The following is a 22204-nucleotide window of genomic DNA, read 5'->3' as shown; positions in this document are numbered from 1 at the left end:
CTCTGCAGCTTCTTGCGGTCTTGGGCAGAGCAGTTGCCATACCAAGCCATGATACATCCTGATAGGATGCTTTCTATGGTGCATCGGTAAAAGTTGGTGAGAGTCAAAGGGGACAAACCAAATTTCTTTAGCCTACTGGGGAGGTAGAGGTGCTGGTGACCTTTCTTGGCCATGGCATCCACGTAGTTTGTCCAGGTTGTTGGTGATGCTCACTCCCAGGAACTTGGAGCTGTCAACCCTCTCGACCTCAACACCATTGATGTAGACAGGTGTATGTAAACCGCCCCCTTTCCTGAAGTCAATGACCAGCTCTTTAGTTTTGTTGACATTGAGGGAAAGGTTGTTGTCATGACACCATTCCACTAAGCTCTCTATCTCCTTCCTGTACTCCGATTCATCACTGTTTGAGATACAGCCTACAACAGTAGTATCATCTGCAAACTTGTAGATGGAGTTAGAGCATAATCTAGCCACACAGTCACGAGTGTATAGGGAGTAGAGGGCTGAGGACACAGCCTTGATGTGCACCAGTGTTGAGAATAATTGTGCCGGAGGAATTGCTGCCTATCCTCACTGATTGTGGTCTGTTTGTTAGAAAGTCAAGGATCCAGTTACAGAGGGAGGTGTTGAGTCCTAGGTCTCGGAGTTTGGTGACAAGCTTGCTTGGGATTATTGTATTGAAGGCAGAGCTGTAGTCAATAAATAGTCTAACGTAAGTGTCCTTACTGTCCAGATGCTCCAGAGCTGAGTGAAGGGCCAGGGAGATGACATCCGCTGTAGACCTGTTTCGGCGATAGGCAAATTGCAATGGGTCCCAGGTTGTCTGGTAGGCTGGAGTTGATGCGTGCCATGACCAACCTCTCAAAGCACTTCATGATGGTGGATGTCAGAGCCACTGGTCGGTAGTCATTGAGGCATGTTACCTTGCTTTTCTTTGGTACCGGGATGATAGTGGTCTTCTTAAAACAGGAGGGAACCTGAGATTGAAGCAGGGATTGAAATAGGAGCAGGTTAGGCCATCTGGCCCGTCGAGCCTGCTTCGCCATTCAATAAGATCATGGCTGATCTGGTCGTGGAATCAGGCCCACCTACCTGCTTTTTCCCAAAGAATCTTAATTCCCCTGCTATGCAAAAATTTATCGAACTGTGTCTTAAATATATTTAATGAGGTAGCCTCCACTGCTTCCCTGGGCAGAGAACTCCACAGATTCACTACTCTCTGGGAAAAGCAGTTTCTCCTCATCTTTGCCCTAAACCTATTCCCCGAAACTTGAGACAATGTCCCCTAGTTCTAGTCTCACCTACCAGTGGAAACAACTTTCCTGCCTCTATCTTATCTATCTCTTTCATAATTTTATACATTTCTATAAGGTCCCCTTTCATTCTTCTGAATTCCAGCAAGTATAATCCCAGGTGACTTAGTATCTCCCCATAGCTAACCCCCTTATCTCCAGAATCGACCTGGTGAACCTCCTCTGCATTGCTTCCAAAGCCAGTATATCTTTCCTCAAGTAAGGAAACCAGAACTGCACACCGTACTCCAGGTGCGGCCTCACCAGTACCCTGTACAATTGCAGCATAACCTCCCTGCTCTTAAATTCAATCCCTCTAGCAATGAAGGCCAACATTCCCTTTGCTGTCTTGATGACCTCTAGTACCTGCAAACCAACCTTTTGCAATTCATGCGCAAGCACTCCCAAGTTCCTCTGCACAACAGCATGCTGCAATTTTTCACCACTTAAATAATAGTCTGATCTTCTATTTTTTTCCCCAAAGTGGATGACCTTGCATTTACCAATGTTGTGCTCCATCTGCCAGACCCTTGCCCACTCACTTAATCTATCTATATTTCTCTACAGATTCTCTGCATTCTCTGCACAATTTGCTTTTCCACTCAATTTAGTGTCATCAGCAAACTTAGATACGCTACTTTTGGTCCCCCTTCCAAATCGTTAATGTACATTGTGAACAGTTGCTGGCCCAGCATCGGCCCCTGTGGCACTCTGCTCTCCGCTGATTGCCAACCAGAGAAACACCCATTTATCCCTAACTCTCTGCCTGCTATTGGTTAACCAATCCTCTATCCATGCTAATACATTACCCCCAACTCCATGCATCCTTATCTTATGGATAAGCCTTTTATGTAGCACTTTGTCCAACACCTTCTGGAAATCCAAATATACAACATCCACCTGTTCCCCTCTATCCAATGCGCTCATTATATCCTTAAAGAACTCCAGTAAGTTTGTCAAACAGGACCTGCCCTTCCTGAATCCATGCTGTCTGCCTGGTAGAACCACTTCTATCCAGACGTCTCGCTATTTCTTCCTTAATGATAGCTTCAAGCACTTTCCTGAATACCAACATTATGCTAACTGGCCTATAGTTACCTGTCTTTTGTCTACAACCTTTTTTTAAACAGTGGTATGACATTCGCTGCCTTCCAATCTGCCGGGACCTGCCCAGGGTTCAGAGAATTTTGGTAAATTATCATAAATGCATCTATGATAACTTCCGCCATTTCTTTCAGTACCCTGGGATGCGTCCCATCAGGACCAGGGGACTTGTCTACCTTTAGGCCCACTAGTTTGCTCATCACTAGTTCTTTAGTGACAGCGATTGTACTGAGGTCCTCACCTCCCATCGCATCCATAACATCTGGCATATTAAACGTGTCCTCCACCATGAAGACCGACACAAAATAGTAGTTCAAAGCCTTGGCCTTTTCCACATTACTCAATATTAATTCCCCCTTCACATCTTCCAAGGGACCTACGTTCACTTTAGCCACCTTTTTCCCCTTGATGATAAAAACTTCTACCATCTGTTTTTATATTTAATGCTAGTTTACTTTGATAATCTATCTTCCCTTCCCTTATTGCTTGCTTAGTGGTTCTTTTTTGTTTTTTAAAGTTTGCCCAATCTTCCAATTTCCCACCACTCTTGGCGACTTTGCATGCATGAGCTTTTAGTTTGATGCCTTCTTTTATTTCCTTAGTTATCTAAGGCTGGCTTTCCCCACCCTTACTATCCTTGTTTTTAAACTGGAATATACTTTTGTTGAGCACTGTGAAAAATCTCTTTGAAAGTCTTCCACTGTTCTTCAACTGTCCCACCATATAGCCTGTGTTTCCAGTCTATGCTAGCTCATCCCATTGTAGTCTCCCATGTTTAGGCATAATACACTGATTTAGATCAAACTATTGCACCCTCCATTTGTATGAGAAATTCAATCATACAGTGATCACTCGTCCCAAGAGGATGCCTAACTACAAGATTGTTAATTTTACCTGTCTCATTGCAGAGGACCAGATCTAAGATAGCATTTTCCCTTGTAGGCTCACTAACATGTAAAACACATGTTTAAAAAGATGTAAAAACAATAGGGTTGTAGTAGTAGTAGATTTTAACTTTCCCTATATTGACTGGGATTCCTTCAGTGCAAGGCGCTTAGATGGAGAGGAATTCAAAACCATATCTCTTATCATCTATGTCATTAGTCCCAATATGGACCACAATCTCTGTCTGCTCACCACCCCCTTTCAGCACATTCTGTACCCACTCCAAGACATTCTTGACCCTGTCATCATGGAGGCAACACACCATCCTGGAATCTCACTCTCAGCCACAGAAATGCTGTCTGTCCCCCTATTAAGTCCCCTATCACCACTGCTCATCTACATTTTGTCCTCCCCTGCTGTACAGCAGAGCCTGTTGTAGTGCCACTGAGTTGGCTCCTACTGCTTGCCTCTGAGACCATCCCCATGAAAGTATCCGAAGTGGTATACCTGTTAGAGAGGGGACTAACCACAGGGGATTCCTGCACTACCTGCCTGCCTCTTGCTCAAGGAATTATGTCATTTTTTTCATGGCCAGCCCAACTCAAAACTGAAACATATAGTTGAGTTCCATTAGGCTTGAAGTGGGCAACCAGGATCTACTGCATCACCTCCAAGGCAGGTATATCCTCATATGAATAGATGAATCAAAACTACACACTTACCCCTGCTGCAAACTCATATAATCTAATATACAACTGTAGCAAGATTTTCCCACCTATATCAGCTTCCTGGCAGTGAAGGCCAACTTACCATTTCCTCAAAATTCGATTGTGTTCAATTATATTCAGCAACTGAGCTTCCACAGTTATTTCATAAAGAATTCTAAAGATTCACTATTCATTGGTTGAAGAAATTTCTCCTAATCTCTGCCCTGAATATCCACCCCCTTATTTTGAGACTGTCAACCCCTGCTTCTAAACACTTCAGCCAGGGGAAACTTCACTTGAGTAACTATCCTGTGAAGAATGCTTTCATCACCTTGCACCATCACTATTTGCATCATTCAGTCTCTCTTAGCCTCCATCTAATCACAGACAACTTACTTTATTAAGGTCTTAAGTTTTTCCTTAGAAGGCCAAAGGCTTTGCCATTGCACTGGCAGCAGGGGTGAATTTCATCCATCAACATCTGCCCTTACTGACAGTTGGTTTGCAAATGTGGAAGGAGATCCATGTCACCCAGAGTCTTATCGAGAACCTTTATTGTCAGGGGGCAATGATGCAGCACAGACAGTATTGTAGCAGCAGACCTTTGTTTTTAAATATAAGACGTGTAAAATCCTTATCCATTGAGAGGTGATAATTGACTTGGCATCTTCAATACAGATGGAAGGTTGACAATATTTTGATTGACAGAAGTGCCAACAAAACAACCTCAGATGGTATTGCGTTTGCATTGTTTTTAAAGTAGATCACCAATTGTACGTATCCCCACAGTGTTTCATCCCTGATAAGTCACATGGAAGGCAAATGCCCCAAAACCTATTCCCATTTTGATTCAACTATTAGATGATTGGAATTACAATGCAGGGTGACTACAACTTTGCTTTCCCTTGGACAAATCACCATTGTTCAAATGGTGCATTCAAGAACAAGAGTTAGGCATGTGGGATATAGATGCAAACATTGTCCTATGGTGCACCATATTGGGAAACCAATGAATTATGGTCAGTACCACACCTTAAGAGAACTATTAATGTCTTTCCACTGTTTTGTATATACAATTAAAATACAAAATGTTGGTAATGCTCAGTATTTTTTGAAGAGAAACAAAGTTAACATGTCAGGTCAATCAGAACCATCAATAAAGACCATAAGATACAGGAGCAGGATTAGGCCATTTGGCCCATTGAGCTGAATGGCCTAATTCTGCTCCGCCATTCAATCCCGGCTGATTTTTTCCACCCCCATTCTCCCACCTTCTCTCCGTAATCCTTAACCCCCTTACCAATCAGGAACCTATCAATCTCTGCCTTAAATACACCCAATGATTTGGCCTCCACAGGCATCTGTGGCAATGAATTCCATAGATTCACCACCCTCTGGCTGAAGAAATTCCTTCTCATCTCAGTTTTAAAGGGATGTCCCTTTATTCTGTGTCCTCAGACCCTAGATTCTCCTACTAATGGAAACATCCTATCTATGTCCACTCTATCCAGGTCTTTCAGTATCCAGTAGGTTTCAATGAGATCCCCCCTCATCCTTCTGAGCTCAATCGAGTACAGGCCCAAGACATCAAATGCTCCTACGTTAAGCCTTTTATTCCTGGGATCATTCTTGTGAACCTCCTCTAGATCCTCTCCAGGGCCAGCACATCCTTCCTTAGATACAGGGTCTAAAATTGCTTACATTATTCCAAATGCTGTCTGGCTAACACCTTATAAAGCCTCAATAGTACATTCTTGCTTTTATATTCTAGTTCTCTCGAAATGAATGCTGACATAGCATTTGTCTTCTTTATTACTGACTCAACCTGAAATAATCCGGAGGGAATTCTGAACTAGGATTCCAAAGTCCCTTTGCACCTCTGATTTCTGAATTCTCTCCCCATTTAGAAAATAGTCTATACCTTTATTCTTGCTACCAACATGCATTACCCCACACTTCTCTACACTGTATTCCATCTGCCACTTCTTTGCCCACTCTCACAATCTGTCCAAGTCCTTCTACAGACTCCCTGGTTCCACAACAGTACCTATCATCTGCAAACTTGACCATAATGCCAACAGTTCCTTCATCTAGATCATTGGTGTATAAAGTAAAAAGTTTCAGTCCCAATACTGACCCCTGCAGAACTCCACTGCTCACCAGCAGCCATCCTGAAAAGGAACCTTTTATACCCACTAGACACAAGAAATTCTGCAGATGCTGGAATCTGGACCAATGTACAAAAAGTGCTGGAGGAACTCAGCAGGTCAGGCAGCATCTATGGAGGGAAATAAACAGTCAATGTTTCGGGCCGAGACCCTTCATCAGGACTGGAAAGGAAGAGGATAGAAGCCAGAATAAGAGGGTGGGGGGAGGAGCACATACAGGCAGGTGATAGGTGACTTCAGGAAATAGGCAAGTCCAGGTGAGAGGGGGGAGGTAGGTGGGTGAGGCAGGGAAGATGTAATAAGCTAAGAGGTGATAGGTAGAAAAGGCAAATGGCTGAAGGAGGAGGAATCTGGTAGGAGAGGGCAGTGGACCACGGAATAAAGGATGGAGGAGGGGAAGGGAGGAGATGGGCAGTTTATACCCACTGTCTGACTTCTGCCAAATATAACACCATGGACCTTCTGCTTCTCTCTCCATAAATGCTGTTTGAACTGCTGAGTACTTTTCAGAATTTTCTGTTTTTAATTTCAGGTGAAAACTATCTGCTAATTCTGATTTTCTTTTTATTAGTGTTTTATAATGCTATTATGATTCAGATTCGGATGAAGAATATGTACATTTCCTATGACCCAACACAGGTTTCTGAGGTGTGGGAAGCAGCCTATAAATATTTTGTGGGATAAAATGTTCACCAACCCATTCATGCAATCTTCATAATTTAACATGAGTAAAAACACAGAAGTATTATGTAGTTGCCTGTCACTTTAATTACTGACACTTCTTCAGCCATAAATTGTATTTCAATCTTTCACAATCTACAAACATAGGCAATTTGTTCAATTGACTCCAACGCATAGTACAGGCTCACAGTTAAAAATTAAATTCACACAATATTTACTTTGGAGTTGGGATCAGTATATCATACAAAATATACAATTAACAAGCACTTTGTAAACACAAAATGATTTCTAAGAAGGTTAATAGCTGTGAACAATGTATTAAGTATTGATACACATTCTACACACCAATATTTTCAATTGAATAAAAATTAAATTACATCTCACTGAAATTATAATCATTTTATTTGTTAAAGTAAACAGTTATTAAAATATTTTCCAATGCTGTTATTTTATGATTCAAAAAATGTGAATGTGCGAGGGAATGGAAGTCCAGTTGTATATAGATATTACCTGATAACCAACAATATAAACATACAAAATATTTCTGGGTGTTTATGGGAGAGAATTCTGCTAAAATAAGCACAGCAAGTTTCAGTTTTAAGTTAATAGACTTATCACATAATCCCTTCTTTTGCAATGTGCCAGGACAGTACTCTCCTAGAGTGCAGTAAGGCAAACTGGTGTGATTAGTTACATATTCAACAACACAATATAAACAACAGCAGGAGGAGAAAGTCTGATATTTATTACATAAGATGGCAAAAACAATTTGCAGAAAATACTGTAAGTGCTCAGTGGATCAGGCAGCATCCGTGAAACAGGGAAAAACAGAATCATTATTTTGTGTCAAGGATCCTTCATCAGCATTGGAAAAGATAGAAGCACATTTTAAGTTGCAGAAAATAAGTGGCGTATAATTTGGTGCTCCCAATGTGGTCTCCTGTTTTGCAGAAGACATTTAGGGCCGCTTCGAGACACTTGTCAATGTAAATCACTGCCCCATTCCTACTCTTGTCTTTCATGTTGCTCAAGGATATCCAGTGTAAGCTCAAGAGACAGCAACCTATCTTCCAACTGGGCAACTTACAATCCTCAAGACTTAATACTGAGTTTAACAATTTAAGATAAACACACCTTTTTTTCCCTCTACATATGTAGTTACACTGTGTCTCCATTTCATTTTGTTCCATTGCCAGTTTTTAAAGTAATTGCTACCCTGACAACTTTGGTCTGCTGTTCTCTGCAACTTCCCTATCTCTGCAACTTAAACATACTTGTTTTCTCACAATTTTCAGTTATGGCCTTGACTTTTGCCCCCCCACAGATACTGCCTGATCTGCTGAGTGCTTCAGGTATTCTCTTTTTTTTGTTTTGGATTTCCAGCATCTGCAGTTTTTTAGCTTCAAATGTTTACTTAGTTTTTGTATAAATGACAATGCTTCAGACTGAAACTTCAGTTATTTAGAAACTTTGAAGCAAAAGTTGAGCAATGATTAGAAATGGTTTGCCCTTCCTAAACCCACAACCTTCAATTTTTGACATTCTTCCAAATTTTCATAGCAATTACTCCAGCACTTGTATACAGTTGAAAAAATGAAAATAAGAGTTATAGTTCAATGAAAATAGTGATCAATTAATTTATCAAAATATATTTAAATTACTTTTAACTGAAACATAGCAGCAATATTGTGAGTAAAACAGGCTTGAAAAAGTCAAATGATCTATTGAACATCTCTACTATTGAAGCTGACCAGAACATCCAGAATTTATTTCATGGGATAATGGGGCAGCCTCACTTGGGAGATATTTATTCCAAAATACAACATTCACCTAATTTAAATTTGAAATCTTTAGCTGAAAAATATAAATTCATAAAAATCCATAAAAACTAACTAGGGCTGGAATTTTTCAGTTTTAAGAACTAAAAACAAAAATCACCCCAAACCCCACTGTGGCTTTTCCCCCAAATGACAAAACTGCACACCAGCAAAGGCAACCAGCCAGAATTTATATTTTGTTTCCAGAATGTTGTATATGGCTTTCAAAACACACACAAACTATTCAATATGTCCCTGGTCAGAGGTCTTGTGATGGAAAAAACAGAAGAGTAAATGCTCAAACTTAAATGGGTTGAAAGAAATAAAAATGAGCACAGTAATGTTAATGAAGATTCATTGTTGTTCAGTGATGAGGGATGTCACTCCAGAAGTTGTATCACCTTGCATAAACTTCATGAACGGCCTCCAGTATTCAACCAAGCAGCAAAAGCCTCAGTAAACAAAACGCATCAAGACATTGTAACTGACAGGATTACTTTCAATGCTAATGTCATTTCCTGGCATTTTATTAAGTAGACTCATTTCAGTTCCTATGCATTTGAACAAAATACCAAGATAAATGACCTCCTTACCTCCTTAAAATAAGTAAAGGCCAATCTTCATCATTATGTCCTGCATGTGCATTCCTCTAAAATAGGTGCAAGCAGATTTCAAATCAAGGTACATTGCATTATCGGTTTACAGATACATCACCTCAGCCCATAACTATTGTTAGTTTGATTTATTTACACTCAGAGACCTAAAGCTGATGTATCTTATTGACTTAATTTTTCTTTAAATAAATGAATTTAACCAATTTTGACACAAATGTAAAAATACGAAAAGCATGTCATTACTGAATCAATACTAAAAACAAAAAATTCCAGCCCCAACAATAACCAACTTTCTAGGACATATGCATTATTTCCAAGCCATTCAAATAATAAATCTACACAATATTCTTTAGCTTTGTTAAAAAAAAATTTGTATCACCAGTATTAACAATGCCAAAGTCATCCTTGTCTTAAAAATTGTGTTCCACCTAAGGGAGCATTTCATATATATAGTTTATTAATGCTTGTAATTTTTTTACAAAAAAAATTAATTATGACTTTAGGAGCTATACTTATTATGCGATGGCTATAACTACAAATTCCACAAATGCAATAATGAACCCTCTGAAACCACAATATTGTGAAAAGGCAATTTGTTCCTTAAATAGTGTGGCTGCTGTAACGACATACCACTGGACTCAATTTAATCAGAGAGGCTGAATTTAACACCCTGCCCAAATTCATCTCAGTAAGAGAAGAAACTGTCAAGTCCATGCTACACAGAATTACCCTGATATTACTGGCTTTCGTTGAAAATTCATTGGGTTTGAACATCCTGCAATGCCTTAGAAGAAATGTGCATCTGGGTCACCACACTTACAACTTGAGGAAAAATGAGACAGGAATTAAAATGTCACTTCTAAAGCAATTTCAGATTTTTCATTTGATATTTTATACTCTAAAAGTAGCAGTATTTAAGTGAAAATAAGAATGCTTCAGTATTTAGGGAGGAAAAATTATGCATTTCAGCACATTTTTCCTTGCAGCTGGTTGGGGAATTATAGTCACCATGATAAAAAGTTAAGATTAAACATCCTCAAGAACTGACTATTGAATTTTTCATAACAAGATATCACTACTCTAAAAATACATAAAAAATAAAACCTCTATTTTATCACCACTAGAATTTCATTCTGCTTAAATTCTGTACAATGCAAATTTCAACGACTACAAGAAGAAATCTGCTTTGATAAGATCAAAGAAACTCAATTCACGATGTACAATTTTAGTTCAGAATATGAATAAAATTGGAAGCTCTTTTGATTGTCACATTATACATTAAATTGTATGTTCTTTTGTGTATAGGACCCAACCCAATGGAGTAATAAGTTCTTTTCCATGTACTTAAATCTATTAGAGTCAAGTCAACTTGACTCTTCAAGTTGAGCTTATTGTCATGTGCACAATTTAACAACCAAACTGTAAGAATCCAGATGGCCCCAGGACAATGCACTTAAACAAAACTTTCCCACTTGAAATATTTTTCATCTGTCTTTGTTTAATTCTCTATTTTTGGAAAATAGTTCATAAATGGTTTCAATGAGAAAATAATCCTGTCACCAAATTTTGATAATAAAGTATTAAATACAAATAAACATTAGCAGCAATGTTGAAAAATCTGCTATTCTGAATTACTTGGAAGATAAAACAAACTAGCCTATGTTAATCCTAAAATGTCAATTGTCCTTTACGGATATACTTAAAGACTACTATACTCTACTATGGGTTCTTTACCATCATTATAGAAATAAAAGTTATTTAATAGTGTGCAATATTTCTCATTCCTGCTGATTTTATAAAGGCACTTCCACCACTGTACAGTTAATAGGAAAAAGTAATCAGGTTAATAGATTTGCTTGATGACTGATCAAACCAAAGCCTACTCAGTACTTTGAATTTCCACAATAAAGCATTTCACTTCCTATCCTTTTTTTAAACTGCCATCCAGTGCTGGCTGGACCATTCAAGCGAATATCAGTGTCAGAATTATCATTCTTGAAAAATAGCTGGAGAATAAAGACATAATGAAAGATCACCACATATTGAAAGGAAGAAAACCTGACCAAACGACCTTCATTACTATAACCAACATACCTCATCAGCTATTATAGCTGGTAACTTGGCTGATGATACACAAATGATTAAGCCTCTGAAGTAACATGAACTATTTAACAATATATGGAGATGGGAAGGTGTCAGAAGAGGACTAAAGCATAGAATACTATAACTAAATGGTGGTACAATGTTGTGTAAGTCTTGTACATAATAGTTTTTCCCACAGGTCACTCTGCCACTTAAAAATATTCACACCTTCGTTAAATGCTACAAAATTAGAAATATGGCATTGTATAATTACCAATAAATCACTTTGCACAACAGTGTAAAGTTAGCTTTTAAAAAGTCCATAGTAATGTTATGATACAAGTGTGATCTGTAATATAATCAATAAGTGAGCATTTACAAGTTCACAGTTTGCCAAATCTAAAATTAAAATTTTAGACCATATGCTCTGGCATTGGAGAATAATTTGGAAAGTTAGATGCAAGATTCTTCTTTTGATAAATTGGATACTCAAACGTTACGGTATCAGATAAGGACATCAATTTTTCTATTCAATACGCTTTTAATGGAGGTCATATTCCATTAAATAGAAGCTTTTGTTTAAAAACATAATTGCACTTTCGAGTTAACAGGATTAAATCAAAAATGCCCAATTTGTAGTAAAAATAATTCAATCGTGTATTTTCAGCCATTATACAAATCACATTCTTGCTGAATCATTGTTGGTTACTGAACCTTATATTGCATTCGCATCCTCTTTGAACTCTTTGCGCAAAATTAAACAATCTTTTGAAGACTTGTGATTCATGGATACTTGACGGCCTTGCTTGTGGATGTATGCAATCATCTTAGTTGGCAGCTACCACGTGTCATCTGGGAATGATGGTTCCTTGATAAAGAGAAGAAGTATGCAGAAATTTATAGACAACCCAGACTGCAAAGAGTTAACAACCGCAATAATTTTGACCAGATTTATAGTTTTTAGTTAACAAGCAAACAATTTTTTTCATACAGCAGTTGTACATATCAAGTTGTACATATATTTTTAAACCCTTTGGAATTTTAACAACTTTTACCTGGGTCATCTTGTTGTTTCTATTTCTGCTTTTATGATCATTTATTTCACAGTAGTGTGACCAAATTAAGACCAAGAGAATTGAAAGTAGGTATTAGAAATTCAAAATTTCAAAAATTAGTTTTTGGTAATAATGAGTTATTATTGATCAATGAAACCTTTAAATTTACAAATAATTTCTGAGACAAGAAAACGGAAATCCATTGCAAAAGCACTTAAAATTCATGAGACAGTGTCTGCACTAATGAATATGCCAATTATGAGGTATCACACAAAAGCAGAAACAACGGTGGTAAACTGAGTAAGTATTGAAGGAATTTGCAAGGTTTTGGGGAGAGGGCAGGCAGGTGGGACTAGTTGGATTGCTTTTACACAGAGTTAGTTTGGACATGAAGAGCCAATGGCTATTGTAACCATTTTAAGATTATGTGATATCGTTCAATTTAACTGAGTCCGTATGATGCTTCTGGTGCAGTACTTGAAATGTTTTTGGCAGCACAGAAGTATCTTCTTAACAAATGTTTGAAGTCTTTGACAACAAGTGGCAATTGTTAATATAAAGTAATCAAAAGACAATGTTCTCTAAAATTCTTTGTCAGGATGCTTAAGACCCAAGGAGACCTTGCCCAATTTGGTTTGGTGATATCATTCACCACTTCATGTAGACATTTATATTTCAAGGATCATTTTTATTTGAAGAGATTGTGCAGAAGATGATATTAGCTTTTATTCTTCAAAGACAATGGTACAGACTATAACATGATTATCAAGTATAAATTGATGACCTAAATGGAGCCATTTAATGTAATCAATCTTGAAAGTGTCATCCAATACATGTCAATGTCATTTTCTGCTCATCCTTCCTCTTTTATGGTTCAACTTCAAGCCCTTACCTACTTTCTATATTTCTCATTATCAATCCATGGTTTTCTGCAGAGATAGATTATTGGACCATGGGCTCCTATCACTCAAACTATTAATTTCATCCTTTTATTTCTATCTCCTTTCCATTTACTCTAAATAATTTCATGCCCAGCAGTAGAGCTTTTAAAATGTCCTCCTCCTTCTTTCTCTTAGCAATAGTGCATAAAGCCTTTGCACATATCCATTCTATATTCCATAACTACTTATATGGTTGCCAAATTGTCCTTCAATTCAATTTCCATTTGCTTTTCCCTTGGCACTTTCATGAGTAATTTCTCTCTCAGGGTCCCATATATTATGTCCACCTAAAAAGTACTTACTACAATTTAGGAAGTTACGTGCACATTATAGTCCTCCAGCATGAAAATACAGACTACTTTGATGTACTAAAACTGTTGTTCTATTCCTAACTGGGACTTAACCAATTCAATTTTTATTCCTATTCCAAATTTATTCAGTGCTCATATTCATTCAACCAAGTTTAACATAAGCATCAGAAACTATCTCTTTGCTTACAGACTCTAGAACCCCCATTGGAACAATTACAACTGAGCATCAATTATGGGTTTGCTAACCACCCATATTCAATGCTGAAAAAAGATCAGTCCATACTCAAGACATTCTGTTAACTTTGCATTTTATGACACTCATTTCCAAGAAATGTGAAAGTATTATGGCCCCTGGTGTTTATTTTCAGCATATTTTACTTTTACTTCAGAAATTACTGTATGAGTGAAGGAAATAGAGTCATACAGAATGGAAACAGGCCCTTTGGACCAACTCGTCCATGCCAAGAACAGTGCATACCTGAGGTAGTCCCATTTGCCTACATTTGGCCCTTTTCACTAACCCTGTCAGCCTTGCCCTTAACAGAAATATGTTGCAAAGAGATATTCAGCAAATGGAAAGGGAATGGTTAGAAATCATGGTTCCTATTGGAACTAATGACACAAGTAGTAGTCCAAAAAACAGAGTTTCGCAAATTTAGGAAAAAGTTAAAGACCAAGAACTCAAAGTTTGTAATATCTGGCTTACTTCCAATAGCATATGCTAATGAATACAGAAACAAGGTGGTAATCCAAATGTGTGGTTGGACAAATGTTCCAGGAAGGTGTTCAGAATCCAGGAGCACTGAGTCAGTTCTGGGAAGGAATGCAACAAGCCACACAGGTGAGGTCATGGGATGCTAACTCCTACGTAGGGAGAAGTTAAATTTGCTAATGGCATAGGGACGATGCAATACAGTGTAGGAATAAGGTACATTAAAAGGAAGGAATGACAAACAGGAATAAAACAAGGAACAGTGTAAAGGTAGTAAGAACTAGATAGAGGACAGAACAAAATGAGAATGTTAAAAACACAGAAAATGCTGGAAACACTCAGCAGGTCAGGCAGCACTAGTGGAAAGAGAAACATAATTTTTCAGTTTGGAGATCCTTCATCAGCATATCTGACAAGAGATTAACTGTTTCTCTTTCCACCAATGCTGCCTGACCTACTAAGTGTTTCCGACATTTTCTATTTTTATTTTGGATTTCCAGGACATGCGATTCTTTTGATTTTCAATGTTTTACCATGGCATGTTGACAGCACACCTGGTCAAACGGTTTCTTGAAGTCAAGGGTCGGCACTCTTACCTTGCCTCTGGAATTCAGCTCTTTGTTAAGATTTGGACTAATGCTGTTATGAGGTCTGATTCCAAATGACTCTGGACATGGGAATGGCACCAGAAGACTAAAGGACTACAAATGTATTACCCCTATTCAAAAAGGTGAAGTATAACTAATCTAGCTATTGTGGGGATGGACTTTCACAATGGGATTTGATGAAGTATCACAATGGCTTTATTCAGTGTGCCATCCACTTAAGTACTTTGAAGTGTGGTCGCTGTTATAATGTACGAAACACAGCAGACAATTTACACACTGCAAACTAGTCACAAACAGCTGTGTAATAATGACCAGATAATTTGTTTTACTTCTGGTGTTAACTAAAGAGATAAATATTAATCAGGACATCTGACAAAATCCCCTACATTTCCTCATAGTGCCTGAGAAAGCAAATGACTTTAATTTAACAACCATCTGAAAAATGGCACCTTCAACAATGCAACACACGTCAACCTAGATTTTTGTGTTCAACATTTTTTCCCCCCAAATGGCGGGAAGTAATATAGTGGAATCCCCCAAGCATCCAAATTGGAATCCTTTCTTACATATTTTACCAGTGTTCTGGCGTAAGGAAGAGAATGTCCATGTTTTACAAATGGCTAACTGAGCTTCAGTTGGAGTATTGCTTCTAATTCTCAGCACTAGACTTTATGAAGAATCATGTGACCTTGGGGTGGAGCAGGGAAGATTCACCACCACAAAACAGCTATGAGGGAGTTCAGCTATTTGAAGATCATGGATAGGCTAGGATTGTTCTCCTCATAGCAGAGGAGCTTAATGGATCTATGGATATGTCAAAAATAAGAGGTATTTTATGGGGTCAGTAGCTGGAGGTTATAGATTAAAAATAATTGGCAAAAGAATTGAGAGAGTAAATGAGAAGACTATGACCTGGAACAGAAGACTGATGTTATTAAATTGCATAAGAAGGTTCCTAAGTTCCTAAGGAATCAAGTCATGAACTTGAGGAATAACTTGCAGGGTTTTGGGGAAATGATGGCTTTTTAGCCTAGTCCAGAAACAGCATATTAATAACAAACGTTTAGAATTTCTGGCTTGGCATAATGTTACTGGCTTCTATTGCTTCTACATTTACAATAAACTATTTAATTACTTTAAACTACTTAAGTTAAAAGTACAGTTACTCACACCATCAGCCCTACAAGGATTCAGTCTGTGGTAAACTGCTTCAATAACACTCCGCCTAAAGTAAATAAAAACAGAAGTTAAAACTACATTTTTCATACACACATTTGAGTTGATTGCGACTTAAAATAACTATCAGTAAAATGAAAAGTACTTATGTTACAAAATGATTGACATTTCATTTCTTAAAACTAATTAAGCATTAAAGAATCATTAGAACTTTTTCATTGACCATCCACTGGTAAATTTTAAAATGCTTTTAAGATAAAGGATAGCAGTATTCTACAGGATGGTATGCTCAGCTCAAAATTAAATATTCCCACCACAATTTTATTTGTCAATTCAATAACATGTTTAAATTACTTCATTCCAGAAATGCTCAAAATGACAAATTGTCTATCATCTTTGTTAGAATTCTAAACTGTGTAACAGTATGTAAAATTACGAGAGGCACAGATAGGGTAGATAGCCAGAGTCTGTTTCCAATGGTAGAGGTGTCTAAAACTAGAAGACAGAGGTTTAAAATGAGAGGGAGAAAGTTTAAAGGAGATCCGAGGGGTAAATGTTTCACACAAAAAGTAGTTGGCATCTGGAATGAGCTGCTAGATGAAGTGGTAGAGGCAGAAATAGTAACATATAGGAGGCATCTTGATAGATACTTGAATGAACAGGGCATAGAGGATCTGAAATTAATGCAGGCAAGTGAGATTAGTATAGATAGGCATGATGGTCAGCATAGCTGTGGTGGGCCGAAAGGCCTATGTTGTACAACTCTATGACTTGATGGCTGTATGTTATAAAATCCATAGTGACACGTTATTTACCAAATACAGAAGAGAACTGGGTAACCATCAGTTGTTTTAAAAAAAAATTACAATAGTAACTGAAAAAAACTACTTACTTTTGATCACAGGAAGCCCTGTATGTACAGCTCCATTTTTTTGTTGCCCTTGTTTGACAAGCCATTTTGACTTCATTTTATTCAGTTTTTTTAAGCCTTCACGAATTGCAACAGTAATTTAGTTATTATTGGGGTGACTCGATAATAATGTTCCACACAAACTGCCATAAAAAGTCACCAGCAACCACTGTTATTGATGGTCACAGCCAGCATTTTACTTTAAGACACAGAAGGCCATTTGGTTCAAGTCTTTGCTGACCCTCAGAGCAATCCCATTTGCCTGCTAATTTTCCCCACATTCCCATTAACCCCTCCCAGATTCTTTGACTCAGTTACACTAGAGTCAATTTACAATGCCCAATGGACTTACCAACCTGCAAAATTATACGGCATTGGAGGAAATTAGAGCACTCAAAGGAAACCCACATGGTCCAAGAAGAATGGGCAAACTCCACACACACAGCATTGGAGGTCAGTCAATGAAGCTATTAGGCAGCAGCTCTATTAGCTGCACCAATATGTTACTATATGGGAGCCAATTGGGACTGGTTCATTTCCAGTTTAAAAAACACACCTGAATATAAGCTACAGTTTAAGTAAACATTAGTCATACTGAGTTTATTCACCCAAGAAAGACAGGACTCTCCTATCTACCCATTCATTGCCAGAGAATTGCCTGCAATGGCTTCTTTTTCCTCTATGCTATTTCCACTGGAATCTCCCAAGAATGCACCCTTTCACTCCTCCCTGCCTTGTCCCCTCCTATTTCCCATCCATATCTAGCCCTTTAGCAGCATCATCCAAAATTGTTAGGTTCAACATGCATGCTAGGGATACCCAACCCTTTCTCAACAGCACCCCTCTGGACTTTACTATTTCCTTTAAGTTGTAAAGAGAGCTGACCCAACATCCTGCACCAGATCCACCCAAATTTCTTGCGAAATGTACTTGAGTCATAGTTTTGGTACAACAAAAAATTCCAAGCTTCCTGTTGACAACTTTCTGAAGCTGAACCAGTCCATTGACAACCTTAATGTTCTACTAATCCTAAGAATTTCTGGTTACATAATCACTCCATCACCAAGTCTGAGTTCTTGAAATCCTGGTGCACTACTAAAACTCTCACTCTTGAGTTTGTTACCTGTGGCTTGACAATTTCAATATCCCTCAAGCCAGCCTCCTATCTTCCATTTTCATAGAAGTTATCTAAAACTCTGCTGTATACATTCTAACTCACAAAAAGTCCATTTAAAAAAAATCTTCATTGTAACAATGCCAAATGTAGCATTTTTTAATTTTTAATAAATTATTTTTTGCATTAGAGCAGCTAAATGTGAAAATGGTGAATGGAGGAATAAATAATTTACAAAAGATAGTGACCCAGCTTTTCAACTGCTACAGTCCATGCAGTGAAGGTACTGGTACTAAGGGAAGTTGACATAGTACAATGGAACAAGGACAAATATTCAAGTCAAATCATTGTGTGACCTGGAGGAGAATCTTGCAGGTGGTCCCATGTGGCAGCTGCCCTTGCGCTTTTAGGTTGCAGAGATCACAGATATGGAAATTGCTTTCAAAGAAGCCATTGAATGTTGCTGCTCTGTACTTAGTAGATTTTGCAGTTAAATGTGAAAGTGGTGAATGGAGTAAATGTTTAATTGGAAAATTGTGTGCCACTCAAGCAAGCTATTTTGTCCTGGATACCATTAAATTTTGAGCGTTGCTGGAGCTGCCTTCAACTACAATATCTCAACATAACTGACCCATCTTGCAGATGATAAAAAGATGTGGGAGACTCAGGGTGTAAACTACTTGTCACAACATATTTAATATTAGATTTGCTTTTGTAACCAGTTTCTAGTTAATGATCTCCAAAATGCTGTAGGATTTGGCAATGGGAAAATCTTTCAATGTCAGGAGGAGGTAATTAGATTTGTTCTTGTTGAAGATGGCCATTGCCTGGCATTTTTGTGGCACCAATATTACTTGCTACATATCAGTTTCTGCCTAAATATTATACAAATCTTCTTGTAAGTGAACAATGACTGCATCTTCATCTGAATGGCAAACGTAACCGAACACTTTCTAATCATCAATGAACAGGGCCTCTTTAGACATCATTATGAAGGGAACATTACTGAAGGAGCAGCTGCAGGTAGTTTGGCCAAGGCCATTATCTTAAGGCACACTTGCAGTATAGTTCTGGGGTCAAGATGAATTTCCTCCAACAAATGCAACCATTTTTCTTTGTTCTTTATGTCTCTCCAGACGATATGTATGGACATATGAATTCAGAGTAGCAAGGAATGGGCCACTAGGCCCCTCAAACCTGTGCTACCACTTAATAAGATCAATGCAATTGTAATCTCATCACTGCTTTTCCATTTACCCATGGTATCCCTTCACCTCTTTGTTTATCATGAATCTACTTACCTCTACCTTAAATATTCAATGACTCCGCTTTCACCACACTCTCTCCCCCTCCCCCAGTTTGAGGAAGAAAACACCAAAGACTCATGAATCTGAGAGAATAGATTGCCCTTTACCTTATTCTTATATTGCTGACCACTAGTTCCAGGTATTCCCACAAGAGGAACTATCCTCTCCACAAACATCCTGTCAAAACCCCTCAGGTTCTTATATGCTTCAATCAAGTTCATTCTCAATCTTTTAAACTCCAGCGGGTACCAGCCTAGCCTGTCCAAACTTTCTAAGGCAATCTGCCCATTCTGATATTAGTCTATTACACCTCTTCTGAACTGCTTCCAATACATTAAAAAAACTTCCTCAAAAAAGGACGTCAATAATGTACACAGCATTTCGGATGGCAGTCTCATCAATGCCCTATATAACTGATGCATAACATCACTACTTTTGTTCTTAATCCCCAAATCAATAATAACATTAGAAGACAGTTTCATCAACAACTTATTACAACAACCCTGGCATTGCCCCATCAGAAATGCACCTTTTGTCCTAGTCATTCCACCCTGATCCTCTCAGCAACTTAGAACCCACTTTTCCCATATTATATCCTATTTGGCAGATATTTGCCCATTTTCCTGACTTTTCTATATCCCTCTGTAGCCTCCTTATGTCCTCTTCACAACCTACTTTCCTACCAATCTCCTTATAATCAGCAAATTTAATAACCATACCTTCCATGCTTGCATCCGAATTAGTTACCTAAATTATAAAAAAGTCAAGGCCCCAGCATTCATCACCGTAGCACACCACTTATTACATCTTGCCAACTGAAAGGATGCATTTATTCTTACTGTTTCCTTTTAGCCAGCCAATCTTCTAACTCTGCTAATATATTACCTCTTACAGCATGAACTTTTATTTTCTGCAACAATCTCTGACATGGCACCTTATCAAATGCCTTCTGGATATTTAAGTACATCCACTGGTTTCTTTTGATCCACAGCATGTTACTTCTTCAAAGAAATTCAGTGAATTGGTTAAACATTATTTCTTTCAAATGGCTTTGCTCAAAGCTCTGAATTTTTCAAAGCATCCTGCAATTATTAACAGCTTTTAAAATTTCTATGACAAATGTTAAATTAATTGGCCTGTTGTTTCCTACTTTCTGTCTTGCTTCCTTTTTGAAGAACTGAATTACCTTACACTTTCAATCTCATGGAGCCTTTTCCAAATCTAGGTAGTTTTAGAAACAAAAATCAACACATCAACTGTCTCACTTGCCCCTTCCTTTAAAACACTGGGATGAAGTCAATCAGAATCTGGAGACTTGTCAGCAATAATTTATTCAGGACCACTTCCCTGATGCTTTTAATTTCCTAGTGATTAATTGGTGATCTCCCTCCAAATTCTCCATTTACAACTACTTTTGAAATGTTACATGCATCCTCTATAATGAAAGCTGATACACAATATGTGTTTACTTCTTATCCCCTTTCTTTGTATTCCATTTTTAGTTATTTCCACTCTCCCATTCCCAGCAAATTTCCATCAACTCCAACTTTATTAGGGCTTGTTGACATCACATATGATGTATAGCTGCTACAAAGTCCAGAGCAGTCAGTCTCACCTCAACTTCAGGGTTTAGCTCATTTGTACATGTTGGAACAAGGCTGAAATGAGAACCAGCTGAGAGATCCTGATGGAACCCAAACTGCGTGCCAGTATGCATATAATTGGTGAGCAAATGGCACCACTCACAACTTCTTTCACCAATATTCTGACGAGTGAGAGCCAGATTTCAGTTTTGTTGAGTCGGTGCCAACAATCTAATGGTCTAGGGATGCTACGCCATGACATCAGAACTACAGTCAGGATCTTTCTGGGACCTGCAGTTTTTGCTCTATCAAGTGCCATCAGCTATTTCCTATCTTCAGATGGAGTATTTCAAGCTGGCTGAGATTGCAAGTGAATATTGATATGGAGCATCCACTCTTAAAGGTGATAACAACTGTTTCAGCCTTGTTTTTGTATTTATTTGCTAAGTGCCACCGTCGTTGATAGAGGAGATATTTACAGAGTCTCCTCCTCCCTAGTTGCTTAATTGAGCAATGGCAGAATCATGATTTCTTGTTCAGTCAAAACTCCTTGTCAATCCCAATTTTAAAATGCTAATCCTCATTTATAAATCTATTCATGGCCTCACCCCTCATCTCTGCAACCTCCTCCACTCTCTGTAACCCCTGGACTCCTAATCTTAGTTTCTCATGTATCCCCTCTATTGAGTGTTCCATCATTAGCTTCAGCAATCAAGGATATAGATTTTGGTACAGCACTCCACGTTTCTGTTCTCCTTCAAGACTTTCCTTAAATTCTTTTACTTCGGATCAGCAACCTAAGGTTCATGCAGCTCAATTTCAAATTTTGTTTAATAATTTTCCTGTGAAGCACCTTGCAACATTTTGCTATTAAAATGTACAATGAAAATGCTATTTTTTTTTGTTGTTTTATCTTAATTCCCAAATTTTCAAGGCTCTACCAGGCTTTATTGTTCAGTTTCACCTGTAGTATTAGGGATAGCATACTGAGGTTTAAAGTTTGCTGAACCCTTTCATTTCCCGCAAATAGACAGAACTGGGAATTTTGGTGTTCAGTTGTGAGAGCATTGTATCCAGGTCTACAACAGCATCAAATATTATTTATGAGAAAATGATAATTTGGTGCATTCCCAATAT

At 38.0% G+C, this 22204-nt stretch overlaps 1 protein-coding gene across 4 annotated transcripts in view; it reads right to left on the bottom strand.

Moving 5' to 3' along the window:
• Positions 1 to 6912: 6912 nt before the first annotated feature.
• The window catches only part of ppm1aa (protein phosphatase, Mg2+/Mn2+ dependent, 1Aa), a 39909-nt gene continuing 24617 nt past the window's right edge, over positions 6913 to 22204 (bottom strand). The window contains exons 5-8 of one of the 4 annotated variants that reach the window (XR_007957030.1): positions 16148 to 16202; positions 12065 to 12218; positions 9248 to 9303; positions 6913 to 9106 (exon numbers count right to left, since the gene is read on the bottom strand). Coding sequence is in view for 1 of the 4 variants with exons in the window: in XM_052025064.1 (XP_051881024.1) it covers positions 12189 to 12218; positions 16148 to 16202 (85 nt within the window). In the remaining 3 variants the exon portion in view is untranslated. Of the gene's footprint in view, positions 12219 to 16147; positions 16203 to 22204 lie in introns of all 4 variants that reach the window. The other 3 variants (XR_007957029.1, XR_007957028.1, XM_052025064.1) reach the window with 3 other exon arrangements.

The sequence above is a fragment of the Pristis pectinata genome, chromosome 1, assembly GCF_009764475.1.
Source record: "Pristis pectinata isolate sPriPec2 chromosome 1, sPriPec2.1.pri, whole genome shotgun sequence".
Classification (NCBI taxonomy): domain Eukaryota; kingdom Metazoa; phylum Chordata; class Chondrichthyes; order Rhinopristiformes; family Pristidae; genus Pristis; species Pristis pectinata.
The sequence above is the reverse complement of the archived record's forward strand: the minus strand, read 5'-3'. Positions and strand labels throughout refer to the sequence as shown.